Below are 12,752 nucleotides of genomic sequence, written 5' to 3'. Positions count from 1 at the left end.
TCGTGAGTTTCTGTTGTAAACCATTTGCAGCATTTTGTCTCAATGCCTAGGTTTCTGTAAGTAATTAGCAGAAACGACGGAAGCCCATATTTGCCACTCCGAAAAAAAACATGTATCTCTTAATAATAAGATATTATCTCATAATCATGACCTAGTTATCGCACAATTATGATATATTTAATTATTATGACATAATATTTCCTGAGAGACCTTCAATTGGCTCCCTGGCATTCGAAAATGGATGAGAGTTTGACTTGATAATAAAGAAATGGAAGTTAAGATTATTGAGCTATAGTTGAGAAGTGGTTTGACAAGGGTGACATTAATTTGATTTCTAATAAACTTCTTGGCCTATGTCCTGAAAGACGTCAGTTAAATAATCAACATCAGTACTGACAAATGTTCCTAATTTCTTAACATGAGGTAAACCATACCATCGTGTCTTAAAGACTTTCACCCTGTTGCATTAACATCTATTATCAACTCCTTTGAGAGGGTGATTAAGGACCACAACACCGCTATACTGCCTCCGTCATTTGACCCATTCCAGTTTGCATACAAACCTAACCGCTCAACTGAAGATGCTAGAGAAAAGAAACACCCACATTTGGATGCTGTTTTTGGACACTGGATCTGGTATGCAAGCTGGTCCCCATGGGCTTCAACACTCCACTGTGCAACTGGCTGCTGGACTTCCTCACCAACAGAACTCAGTTTGTTCGTGTGGGTAATAACACTTTCAGTGTCATTTCTTTGAACACTGACTCCCCTCAGGACTGTGTTTTGAGCCCCTAACCCCAGGGCAGCCAGTTTCTCACAGGAGTGAGGCTGCCATGCACCAGCACCACCAAGACATCTGACCACCACCAGCTTTAAATTGTTTTAATAACATATTTTACACTTAATTGAAAAATTTATATAGACAGGCAAAATTCAGCTTCTCCACTGCAGTTTCACTGCTTCTGAAAAACACTTCTGAAGTGAGTTGAAGACAAGGGTGAATGATAGCCCAGAAGTGGATGATCAAGAGAAATTGAAGAGATGTTGTACCAGAAGACTGCAGTAATATTAGTAAATGTGTAAATAGGGTTATTGTTGCTCCAGTGATACATGAAACATGTATTTTACATCCAATGTGCATAAAACTAAGGTTGTTTTTTTATGAAAAGAAACCTACAGCAGAACAAATTATTCAGTCATATAAAACATAAAAGCTGCTGGACAGCAGCGGAAAGGAAAATAGGAACAATAAGAAGGCTCCTTTGTGTGCGTATCTACAACTAATGTGGAATCTATAAGTCTCCACTTGATGGCAGTGTTCAGTTTCAATCATCAAGACGCACAAGCTGGCGTTCCAACACCCATAGAGTTAAAACCTGTCTGTCTATGGCAAGCCGTTTTAACATAAATTCGGTTTCGTCTGACTATCCGTAATTACATTCCAGATATCTAAAAAGGCATTTTGACTAGACAAAACTATATTTTGTCTAGTCAAAATTCAGAATTTAAGATATCTGTTTTTACATTTTGACTAGTAAGAATAATAATTCAAGATATCTTCAATTACATTTTGACTAGTCAAAATTCCTTTCAAGATATCTCAAATGACGTCACCGGATTCGTCATTGAAAGGGTCAGTCATCCGTAATTATAATTTAAGATATCTCGAACGTAATTATGACTAGTCAGAATTACAATTTTAGATATCTGAAGTAAGACATTGCGTGTAAGCCCATCTTTGTACTGAGCTGTCCAAACAATTGCCTGAACATTCAATGGCGCTGGCAGTTTTGGACAAAATTGTAAGAAAATGCCACAATATAGAAAGAGCTTTTCAGTATGGGATATACGGAGAGCGCGAAAATCGTGTACTTGAGGAATGCTTAAGGAATTTGCAAAGAATTTCTGATTTACTTTCTGCCGACACACACAATGCCCTGAAAAACGGCTTAGAGGAGCTGAAAGTGCTACTATCGACCCATGTCCAAGCTGGAAATGGGGAATATTCCGCAGCTCGGGCCAGTTCAGGTAATAACTAAATGTGGTTTTCATACTGTGGTAAAGCTGTCTGCCTCATCGGAAATGATAATAAAGCCAGTCAGCTCTCGATTTTGACATGCTAGACGGCACCAGGCATTATAGCGCCCTCCTTTAGCTCCTCTGAAAATAAAAACGTACCTCCAGTTTTTTGTGATTCACACTTTAATTTACTTTCCAGCGTCTACAAAAGTTTAAAGCTTACTGTTCATGCAACAGGAAATTATGTATCAAAATAAGTATATTGTGTGAAATGCATTGTGTCACCCTTAGAAGACAAAGGGATACCTAGAGGATAGATAGACAGACATATGGATAGAGGAAAACAGATGTATAAAGTAAATATTATGCTGAGGCATTTGAATATGAATCTATTTTAGGTGGTCGAGGGAGACCGGCTATTCATATTACAAGAGAGCAGATGGACTTTCTTCTGGCCCAAGGACACACGGTCAAGAGGATGGCAAACATCTTTGGATGCTCAGCATCATTTCTTTATAAGAAGTCCAAAGCACTTGGTGTACCAATAAGGGGAAGGCTGGCTGCAGTGACTGATGAAGACCTTGAAACTAATATCAGACAACTTCAATCCCTGTATCCAAATTCTGGGACTGAGGTATGGAATTTAAATATCTTGCTTCTGAACAAATATATGTAATATGTTCAACAGTGTTGATGCAGAATACTAATTATTTAATGTTAAGTGTCACAAATGATGATTAAAAATTTCATTCATTTTATGACCAGATGTGAAATCTGAAATGTATATTTTGTAAAAGATTACTTTCAAAATGTAAAATTGTGTGGTGGTTTGATATAGTAAGACCACATGTCCTTCATTGAACCAGATGATGCGAGGCTTGTTACATGCACAAGGACTGGTGGTTCCACGGCGCAAAGTCCGTGAGATGATGGCTCGAATCAACCCAATGGCGACTGCAAGGAGGTGGAGCAGCGCAGTGACTCGACGTGTCTATCATGTGCCGTATCCCAACAGTTTATGGCATATTGATGGCAACATGCGTCTCATAAGGTATCTGAAAATATCAAGGATGTATTTCAGAGTAAATTTTTTAAAGCTAAATTCACTATACACATTTGCATACATTATTCCTTATAAATTTTTTTGTATTTCCATTTAGGTGGGGCTTTGTGGTCCATGGTGGCATCGATGGATGTTCTCGCTTAATTACTTACTTGAACTGTAGCACAGACAATCGCGCCTCAACAGTGCTATTTCATTTTCTCAAGGCAACAGGCCTCTATGGCTTACCTTCTAGAGTGAGGTCAGATCATGGTGGCGAGAATGTGCAAGTGGCACTGGTGATGAACCTCCTACAGGGCACTGAACGTCGGAGTCATATCACTGGGGAATCCATCCATAATCAGAGAATAGAGCGTCTTTGGAGGGATGTGTTTTTACATGTTCTGGAACCATTTTACAGCATGTTTTATAATCTTGAAGATTCAGCCCTCTTGGATCCCAGCGACGATGTGCACAAACTTTCTCTTCTCATAGTTTTTCTTCCTGAGATTCAAAGCCGACTAGAACAATTCAGGAAAGCATGGAACCACCATTCCCTGCGTACAGAAAACAACAAAACACCAACACAAATCTGGACTGAACGGATGTTGGCAAACATGGGTGCCAACAGCACAGCAACTAACAACGTGTTTGGTGAAAATTCCAGTGCACCAGAGACTCTTGAAGAACTTCTGCAACATCATGGCCTTTGGCCACTACCAACCACTGATGCTGAGCAGGTCCCTAGTGTAATTGTAGAACCACCTCAAACCAGGCTCAGTCAGCAGCAACTTCAATCAGTTAATCATGCAGTCAATCATATTTCTGATCTGAAGGCAAAATACCAGGCCTGTTGTGCAGAAATTGCAAATGCTTTATTGATTTAAATACATGTCACTATGTTTGAGAAGGAGTGACAAACATCAAGAACAAATACATTGTATCAAATACATTTGTCTTAAGATACAAGTACTACAAATAAAACTTGGAATTAACGTGAGTAGGTAACCTTACAGATGCAATTATAAAATGTTACGGTGTTTAAAGACATGACATATTAAATATACATTCTGCAGGAAAAATAAAAATTCTACTTTTGAAAATGTTCATGTATAAATGACTAGTGTCTCCCAACCCCATTTTCAAATGCATCTTTTGGACCCTTTGACCTTCATTAGAATTTGATTTTGTTGTTTTTAATCCAAATGAGCAGTGTTCATTGCATGAACTAGAACAACCATTACAAAAGATTAAACTACAATGCCCATTTACACAGCCAAAAATAAAATAAAAAATTTACCAAAGATTTTCCAGTGCAAAAATCTTTCTACACTTCAAATAAGACACAAGTAAGATATAACTAATGTTTCATCAAGATATGAGCTTGTTTTAATCCACTTTTTCCTTAATATTGATGAAAAAGGACTTACTACATTAGCAGATTATTTCACTTATAGCAAGGGAAAGATGTCTAGTTAGAAGTGAAATTAATATGCCAATGTAAGGACTACTTTTTCATCAATACTAAATTATTGACTTAAAACAAGCTCATATCTTAATGAAAAGTTACATGTAAGTTAGTTTTATCTAAAGTGTACTAAGATATTTGCACTAGAAAATAGTCCAAAAATACTTGATAAGACCTTTTGTTTTTGCAGTGTGGCTCAAACACCTTTAAATTTGTGAAACCAAAAAGTGGTTAAAAGAGACATCTATTTGCAAAAAAATAAAAAATGCAAATATTGTATTTACATTTCAATATTTTCCAAGTTTGTCCATTACATTACCTTTACTATAACTTGCTTTAAAACACTTAACTTTTCAAAACATTCCAACTCTTTTTTAAAAGAACTGCTTATTACACTTATTGGCTTATTATGCAACACCAAAGGTAGGTGACTGCAGCACCCCCTCTTTCATGTACTTTGTGAAAGACTCATAGTCTGAGTGTACAGGAAGGCGGAGCATTATAAGGCAAGTATTTGCTTCTGGGAAGACTTTGTTAGCCTCATGGAGAAATTCTATTTGAGGACGATGGGGAAAGCCCAGTGGAGGCACCGTGGATGCTCCGGAAGCGAACTCCAGTATCATTTCAAGGGTAACGGGACTGCATTCTCCTTCTGAAAGACAAAATGTTGAAATTATGACGTTTGATATAAGGTATCCAGTGTGTACTTGTAAAGACATGAAAGAAAATGTGTTAAATGCCTGCCCATGTTCCTCCTCAATCTTGTTAGATCAGTGATGACAATGCATTTCTTGTTAGTAAATACAAATCAATAAACATTTTGAAGATGAACCATGACTAAGCATGATCATTGTAAATAATATGTAAAAGTATGCATTTATACAACAAATTATCCAATTTATATTCACTGATAAAAGACAATTTCTATGGCAGCTTAAGAAAAAGACTTTCCAGGAAAGACACATTTCCAGCAATTTAACTGTTTTTGGTCCTGTCACTAGTCATTTAAAAAGCCTGCTTCTATACTCAAACTATGATTGCTTCTTTTTGGACAGTGGTGATAAATTGGTCACAAAATCTAATTGATACCGGTTGTGCTTAAAGTATCACAATAAATGTACCTTCAATATCCACCAACCAGTCTCTCCAGTAGCATATGGTTTGATTTTCTATCCTCCTTTTATTGCTGCCTTGCACAGAAAAACACACTTGGAAAAGTGTGCACAGGTCTCGTGCTGAAAGTGGTTTCTCCTCACAGACAAACAATTCATGAAAGACTGCAGGGTTTTTCTGAATCTCATCTAGCACATTGAGAGTCTTCAAACCTTCCACAAACCTTTAAGAAATGAGAATATGGTCATACTTTAGAATACAACAAGATTTCTAATAGAAAAAATTAGGATCTTGCTTACTGTTGCAATGCAGTGCACACTCGGCCATTTGCAAAGAAGTCTGCAGCAGATTGCACAAGGGAGTCCCTCTCTTCCAGAGTAGTCACACGCCTTAATGCTCCAACAATGCTCAGGGTATCTGCTGCCTGCATAATGGCTTCGTTTGCCTCCACGACTGTGTTTGCATCCTGAATCTAAAAAGAAAAAAAATTATGTGAAACTGAATTTAAGCTTATGATCAATATTCAAAATGCTTAAAATTGTGACTAACTTTGATCAGCTGCTCTCTGAATGAATGGTTAACAACTTCCTCAACCAGGGTAGGTTGAGACAATGTGCCACAAATGTGGTCATACAGCCTTTGAGAGAAGAAATGTGGTCCAATGCCTCCATGCACCAAACAGACTGATATCATTTTTCCAATACAGTTGTACATTTTTGACTCCAACGCTAAAGAAAAAAAAATGTTACTTGACAGTTTTCCATCCTTAAGAATTGGGAAAAATAAATAAATAATAATACTGACCACTAGTGTCCAAAGCTAGATGGCGGTCATTCTCGTGCCCCTCAAAGACATTAGATTGATGAATTGCCCTCATTAACAGTCTGAGATATTCTCGTGTGGGACCACCTTCATCAACTGCCCCTTCAGCGCTGCCCTCCTCATCCACAAAAATAACATCCAGTTTTGCTGCTGGATCAAAACGGCGTCTTCTGAAGGCATGCAGGCTACATTCTAAAATCCTGTCTCTGCACACATTTATTTGGTTGCTTGTAGGACAGAAAGTCATATCAACCTTGCTGTATAGTTTTGTTAATATGGTCTGAAGATCTGTCCTGCAAAAAATAATCTATTTTATTGTGCATTGTTGGAGTAAACAATGGTTTGAAACTGTCAAAACTAATTACAAAAGACAGCCAGAATATGCAATTTTGACTCACTCATCCAAAGGCAACTCTGGTGGACGTTGTGGAGACTCAGGTGGCTCTTCTTGGTCTTCCAGTATAATTATAGGTTGCTCAGTAAATGGAGAAGCTGGTACCTGTTCCTCAATGGTCATCACATGTGGAGTTAGGTTATAGTGGGGGGAAAGGGGCTGCCCTGAGGCTGCAACCAAAGAAACTTCAGAAGACGGCAAAATTGGTTGTATTTGAGTGGGGGGCTGGGACACAGGTGCCTGGGAGGAGAACAAAGTTGATGTTTCTGAGGAATTGGGCATGGTCGACAGCATTTGAGGAGATGTTGGGGCCAGTGGTGACTGGGCTGACAAAGATGTCAGTGCTTGGTCAGAAAGCAATGTCTGTAGGCTTAGGACAGAAGACAGTGACTGCTCCAGGACCCCATTCGCCTGAACTGGACACCTTTCCTAAGTAAAATAAAACAAAAATCTAATCATGTCAATGTCAATTTTATTTATGAAGCACTTTAAAAACAGATATTAATTGCACAAAAGGTCTATACAGTTTTCATGAAGCACAGACAAAAACACATAAGAATAAAACACAAATTAAAACAGACAAGTGAATTACAATGTCAGGCCTTACAAAAAGTCAAAGTATAAAAATGAGTTTTAATGAGCGATATGAAGTGTTCCAGAATACGGACAGATCTAATGCTCCAAAGATTAGGAGCAGTGACAGCAAATGCTGCTCCTATTCGCTGTCACTTAGTCTGGTCCCAGGAATATGTAAGAGTAATTTATTATTTGACTGAAGTGTTCTAGAGGTGGAATGGTTGTGAAGAAGGTCTTGAAAAAAAGCTGGGGCTACGCCATGTAAAGTTTTAAAAACCAATGAAAGACTTAAAATAAATCTGATAACAAACTGGTAGTCAATGCAGAGAAGTTGATACTGGTGTTACATGCTCTCGTTTCTGGGATTAAAGTCAAAAGTCTAGTTGTGGCATTCTGAAACATTTTGGGGGAAAAAAATACTGAGACAACATTGTATGAAATTTGGACTTAATTACTTTACCTGAATATCTAGAGTTGAAATCCAAAGCACGTACAGAGTGGCAGATGTTGTTATGTCATGATCCATAAGTGAGCCTGACGAGGTACTCTCAATTGGTGTGGATGATGTTGCTTGTTGAACACTGAATATTTCACTTGCCATTTCATCTTGTCCAACAAAGTCAAACAAGACCTTAAAAAAAAGGTAGTGCAATTTCTGTCACTTGAAAATAAATAATATACATGCTCTGAATGAACACATTACCTGAATTGGGTCAGACACATTGAAAGTTCTCTTTCTGATAAATCCATTCGGATATTTGAACTTCAACAGCAGTCCACTTGACGGTTCTTTATATTGTGCAAGTCGTTGCTGGCGTTCTTCAATTGCCTAAAACATGAACACTAAAACCTGTAGGTAATCCATAAACCACTATCATCCTAACAATGTAATAGTTCTTACTTTTATGCGTCTTTCCTCCCAGGCCTTGTAACACTGTCTTCTCCTTTCCTGGTAGAAGATAAAATGTGAGCAACAACAACAACAGCAACAACAAATGTTGATAACAAAAATGTTAAGTCACATTTTCTTGGTCTGCTAACAAAGACTCCTCATACTCTTTGTCTTGCTGGGACCGCAGAGATCGCCAATCTAGAAGTGTCTATTGTGAATACAGTACAGAGCTTGTTAAAGTCAACATCAGAAATAAGATACAAAGCTAAAACGTATATATTGTTCTTGAAATGGTCAACCTGTTCTACTCCTAAATGTTGGCTGTTGGTGCTCTCAGCCTCTGGAGAGATATCCTGTACTTCTGGTGCAGTTGAGGGTTCTGGAAACAAACTCCTGGACATTGCTGAGGTTGAGTAGGTTTCCTACAGATGGCCAAGACATTTCACATTATGGTGGAACACATTACTCTGGATATACCATACTACACAAAATAATTTTTGTGTACAAAACAACCATACCTGTGACACATCTGCTCGTGGTAGAATGTAGAGTCTGCTTTTGCCAACCTTTTCCTTCAGCTCCCTCACAGAATTCACTTGTAATTTTTTTAACTTTCGTCCTTTTCCAGCTCTTGCCAACTCAAAGCCAACCAGATTTAGGCTGATGTTTGGGTAACTTTGACACACAAAGTTATTCAGTTCAGACAAGCTCCAATTCAGGTTAATTTTGGAGCTCGTGGTTCCTGTCCCCTCATGCACAGGGTTGCCTGAATAATCAATGGTGACAAAGCAATATTGAACACAATAACAAAGAACACTCCATTTAAGTTTGAACTCATCAGCCTACCAGATGACTCTGGTGAAAGAGTAAAATTATCATGAAGTGGTGAATTAAAACCCAAATGGAGATGTTAAAAGCAAAAGTGCCTCCTTCTGTCACATTATGCAGGTATATGAAATAATGTCTTTATTGAAAAAAACATGCCCACCTAATCCATGGTTCTTCAGTCTTTGTACATCCGAGGGAGAAGGGAGGATGTCAATATTAGGGCCAGAAAGCAAGAAAATATTTGTCTTCCATACAGGGCTTGGCCGCCTCCCAGCTGAGCCTGCAATGAACACAACAGAATCACACCATAGATGCACCATAGATGCAAACTGATATTCTATAGCATCGAGTGTGCTAACTGGGGTTGCCACCTTTCATAAGTTTCAATAAAGAATGCCCACCACAGCTTCTCATGGCCATTGCCAACATGCCCAAAGTTAACCACATTACTTGTTATGTTTGTTTTTTTGGTAATGACGTGATCAAGAAAGCAATTACTCATACATACAAATATTTTTTTTGGCAATGAAGACCTTATTGAGAGAAACTGCTGCATATAAGGTGATTTTAAGTAAGGCTACATTACATACTTCACTATTTTGAAAAAGCTGCTTATTGAAGTTTCACAAATCAAATTTAAAAAAATCATGTAGATTATAAAAATTGTGAAATTAAAAATTCAAAGCCAACATTTTCATTTCTCATAATGAACAAAGACTACGATGGACTGGCTACCTGTCCAGGGTGTTTCCTGCCTCTCGCCCGTTGCTGGTGCGAGACGGGCACAAATCAAACACAACAAATCGCTTCCCATACCGCTTCATATGGGAAGCAAAATTTACTTGCCATACTGGACAATCCATATTTTATAAGGCGGGAGACAACTCCAGTGCCAACTAAATAGGCTACTTATATTTTCCAAATTAATATTTCTTTATTCCACTAGCATGAAGCTAACGTAGCCTATCTGGAAAGCTACAGTTATATGAACCGACATCTGAACATCCACTTACCTTGACTTCGCTGCACTTGACGTCGAAAAAGTCTTCTTGTTGCAGAGAATAAAGTATCGGTATTTCTTAATTCATGTCGAGCACGAGCTGCAGCGCTGAATATTGTGTTAAAAACACGAGTATTTGAGCTGGACTGACCTGACATTGCTGACAAATGAATAGTACAACCAAGTAGCCTAAGCCTAGAATGTCTTACACACTGTCCGCCAAAATGCTACGTAAATTTATGACGTTTTGACTAGACAGAATACTAATTCAAGATATCAATAATGTCATTCTGACTAGTCAGAATGTCAATTTAAGATATCTTAAATGGAAAAGGTGAATAATTTAAGATATCTTTAATTCATTTAGAGATATCTTAAAAGGAATTTTGACTAGTCAAAATTACAATTCAAGATATCTTTAATTTAATTTTGTCTAGTCATTATTTGAATTTAAGATATCTATAATTTAGTTTTCACTAGTCAAAATTACATTTCTCCTATCCAAAAATACATTTAAGATATCTTGAATTATGGAGTAATTCGAGATATCTTTAATTAGAATTATGACTAGTCAAAACTAAAATTGAGATATCTTGAATTTACTTTATGACTAGTCATAATTCTATTGTAGATATCTGAAATGTGTATTTCAGATAGTCAGTAATTCATTTAAGATATCTTGAATTGAAGTCTCCATACAAGTCAATGGTAAATCTGACGTAATTTCGACTAGTCAGAATGTAATTAGAGATATCTCAAATAGTTATTTTGTCTAGTCAAAATATAATTGGAGATATCTTAAATCGCTAAAACGTCTAGTCATAAAACAATTTGAGATATCTGGAATGTAAGGGCGGTAAAACCGAATTTATGTTAAAATGGCTTGCCATAGTCTGTCAGGTTTCTTTCTCCGTTTTGAATAAACAAGTCTGTTCTGACATGGTAGTAGTTTTCCACTTGGCAGAGATTGTTATCAAAGCCAGCTGTCACTTCCATGTTAACTTACATGTAGAAAATAACTGAGTGAAACTCTATGGCAAGCCGATTTTAACATAAATTCGGTTTTACCGCTCTTATATTCCAGATATCTCAAATTGTTTTGTGACTAGACGTTTTAACGATTTAAGATATCTCTAATTATATTTCGACTAGACAAAATAACTATTTGAGATATCTCTAATTACATTCTGACTAGTCGAAATGACGTCAGATTTACCATTGACTTGTATGGAGACTTCAAGATATCTAAAATGAATTACTGATTATCTGAAATGCACACTTCAGATATCAACAATTAAATTATGACTAGTCATAAAATAAATTCAAGATATCTCGATTTTGGTTTTTGACTAGTCATAATTCTAATTGAGGATATCTCTAATGACGTCATAATTCAAGATATCTGAAATGTATTTTTGGATAGGAGGAATGTAGTTTTGACTAGTGAAAACTAAATTATAGATATCTTAAAAGCAAATAATGACTAGACAAAGCTAAATTAAAGATATCTTGAATTGTAATTTTGACTAGTCAAAATTCCTTTTAAGATATCTCTAAATGAATTCGAGATATCTTGAATTACACTGCTTTTCTATTTAAGATATCTTAAATTGACATTCCAACCAGTCAGAATGACATTACTGACCTCTTGAATTAGTATTCTGTCTAGTTAAAACGTCCCTGATTTATGTAGCAATTTGAAAGTTTAATAAAACAATGAAAAATAGAGAAACCAAAAAAGATGTTTGAAAATGTGCCACTTTCATGTTGAAAATGGTTTGACAATAGCAATTTTAGCTTTTCAAAGCTGTTTTTAAGTCCATTCGATTCGTCAAAAATGATTAAACAGGAAATTCTTTGCAGATGTCAGAAGCAGTCTTATAGTTTATGAAGTTTTGTTATCTCTGCATTTCCAACATTGTCGAGCTCTTTTTAATTTGTGGCATTTACTGACAATTTTGTGCAGGAAACATAAAATTCTGCAGGCAACTGTTTGGACACCACAAAGGGGCTTCCACGTCATTCTTAATTCAGATATCTAAAATTGTAATTTTGACTAGTCATAATTGTGTTGAAGATATCTTAAAATCGTAATTACAGATGTGTCTCCCGACAAATGACAGACCCAGTTACGTCATTTGAGATATCTTGAAAGGAATTTTGACTAGTCAAAATATAATTGATGTCTTGAATTATTATTCTTACTAGTCAGAATGTAAATACAGATATCATAAATTACCATTCCGGATAGTCAAAATGTAGTTTTGTCTAGTCATAATGCATTTTTAGACATCTGGAAAGTAAATTCGGATAGTCAGACGAAACCAAATTTATGTTAAAAGGCTTGCCATACTATTACCGGGATAAAGTTTGTTTTAGTCTGTGGCCTGTAAAGAATGCACTGAGCGAGCTGAACGCCCAACTACGTCTCACGCAGTGACAAAGCAAAATATCTATTTTTCTTGACAAAAACGCATGTTTAGGGCAAATGAAAAAGAAAATATATACATTACTTGACGAAAACTCATGTGTAAGGAAAAGGAAAAACTAAATATATATTTATGCTTTTATTTCTTATCAAAATATATATTTATGCTT

The 12,752-nt window shown here is 36.5% G+C and overlaps 2 protein-coding genes and 1 long non-coding RNA gene across 3 annotated transcripts; 1 reads left to right on the top strand and 2 right to left on the bottom strand.

Annotated features, from left to right (window-relative positions):
• The first annotated feature begins 2,362 nt into the window (after positions 1-2,362).
• On the top strand, positions 2,363-4,178 carry LOC148160056 (uncharacterized). Its single transcript, XM_088004003.1, has 3 exons — positions 2,363-2,653; positions 2,886-3,070; positions 3,180-4,178. The coding sequence occupies exons 1-3, from the start codon at positions 2,459-2,461 to the stop codon at positions 3,946-3,948; spliced, it is 1,149 nt and encodes a 382-aa protein (XP_087860129.1). The 5' UTR covers positions 2,363-2,458; the 3' UTR covers positions 3,949-4,178.
• Positions 3,915-6,757, bottom strand: LOC106908861 (G2/M phase-specific E3 ubiquitin-protein ligase-like). Its single transcript, XM_088004004.1, has 5 exons — positions 6,447-6,757; positions 6,192-6,370; positions 5,942-6,114; positions 5,651-5,865; positions 3,915-5,181 (listed from the first exon to the last, which is right to left on the bottom strand). The coding sequence occupies exons 1-5, from the start codon at positions 6,709-6,711 to the stop codon at positions 4,937-4,939; spliced, it is 1,077 nt and encodes a 358-aa protein (XP_087860130.1). The 5' UTR covers positions 6,712-6,757; the 3' UTR covers positions 3,915-4,936.
• Positions 6,758-7,910: 1,153 nt separating this feature from the next.
• On the bottom strand, positions 7,911-9,757 carry LOC148160055 (uncharacterized). The gene is made up of 3 exons (XR_015762576.1): positions 9,315-9,757; positions 8,845-9,092; positions 7,911-8,065 (listed from the first exon to the last, which is right to left on the bottom strand). It is a non-coding gene; the product is annotated as an uncharacterized LOC148160055 (long non-coding RNA).
• Between the last annotated feature and the right edge of the window lie 2,995 nt (positions 9,758-12,752).

The sequence above is a fragment of the Poecilia mexicana genome, unplaced genomic scaffold (genome assembly GCF_051168715.1).
Source record: "Poecilia mexicana isolate PSO_F unplaced genomic scaffold, ASM5116871v1 scaffold_3, whole genome shotgun sequence".
Lineage (NCBI taxonomy): Eukaryota > Metazoa > Chordata > Actinopteri > Cyprinodontiformes > Poeciliidae > Poecilia > Poecilia mexicana.
Note: the sequence above shows the minus strand (reverse complement) of the source record. Positions and strands in the feature narration are given on the sequence as shown.

What these genes read in the sequence shown, in the direction of transcription:
- LOC106908861 (XM_088004004.1), bottom strand. Translation starts at nt 6,711, where the DNA reads ATGACTTTCTGTCCTACAAGCAACCAAATAAATGTGTGCAGAGACAGG. An exon ending in TCTAGCTTTGGACACTAGTG is followed by an intron (nt 6,371 to 6,446) that starts GTCAGTATTATT and finishes TTTTTTCTTTAG; the next exon opens with CGTTGGAGTCAAAAATGTAC. An exon ending in GTGTGCACTGCATTGCAACA is followed by an intron (nt 5,866 to 5,941) that starts GTAAGCAAGATC and finishes CATTTCTTAAAG; the next exon opens with GTTTGTGGAAGGTTTGAAGA.
- LOC148160056 (XM_088004003.1), top strand. Translation starts at nt 2,459, where the DNA reads ATGGACTTTCTTCTGGCCCAAGGACACACGGTCAAGAGGATGGCAAAC. An exon ending in ATCCAAATTCTGGGACTGAG is followed by an intron (nt 2,654 to 2,885) that starts GTATGGAATTTA and finishes TCATTGAACCAG; the next exon opens with ATGATGCGAGGCTTGTTACA. An exon ending in GGCAACATGCGTCTCATAAG is followed by an intron (nt 3,071 to 3,179) that starts GTATCTGAAAAT and finishes ATTTCCATTTAG; the next exon opens with GTGGGGCTTTGTGGTCCATG.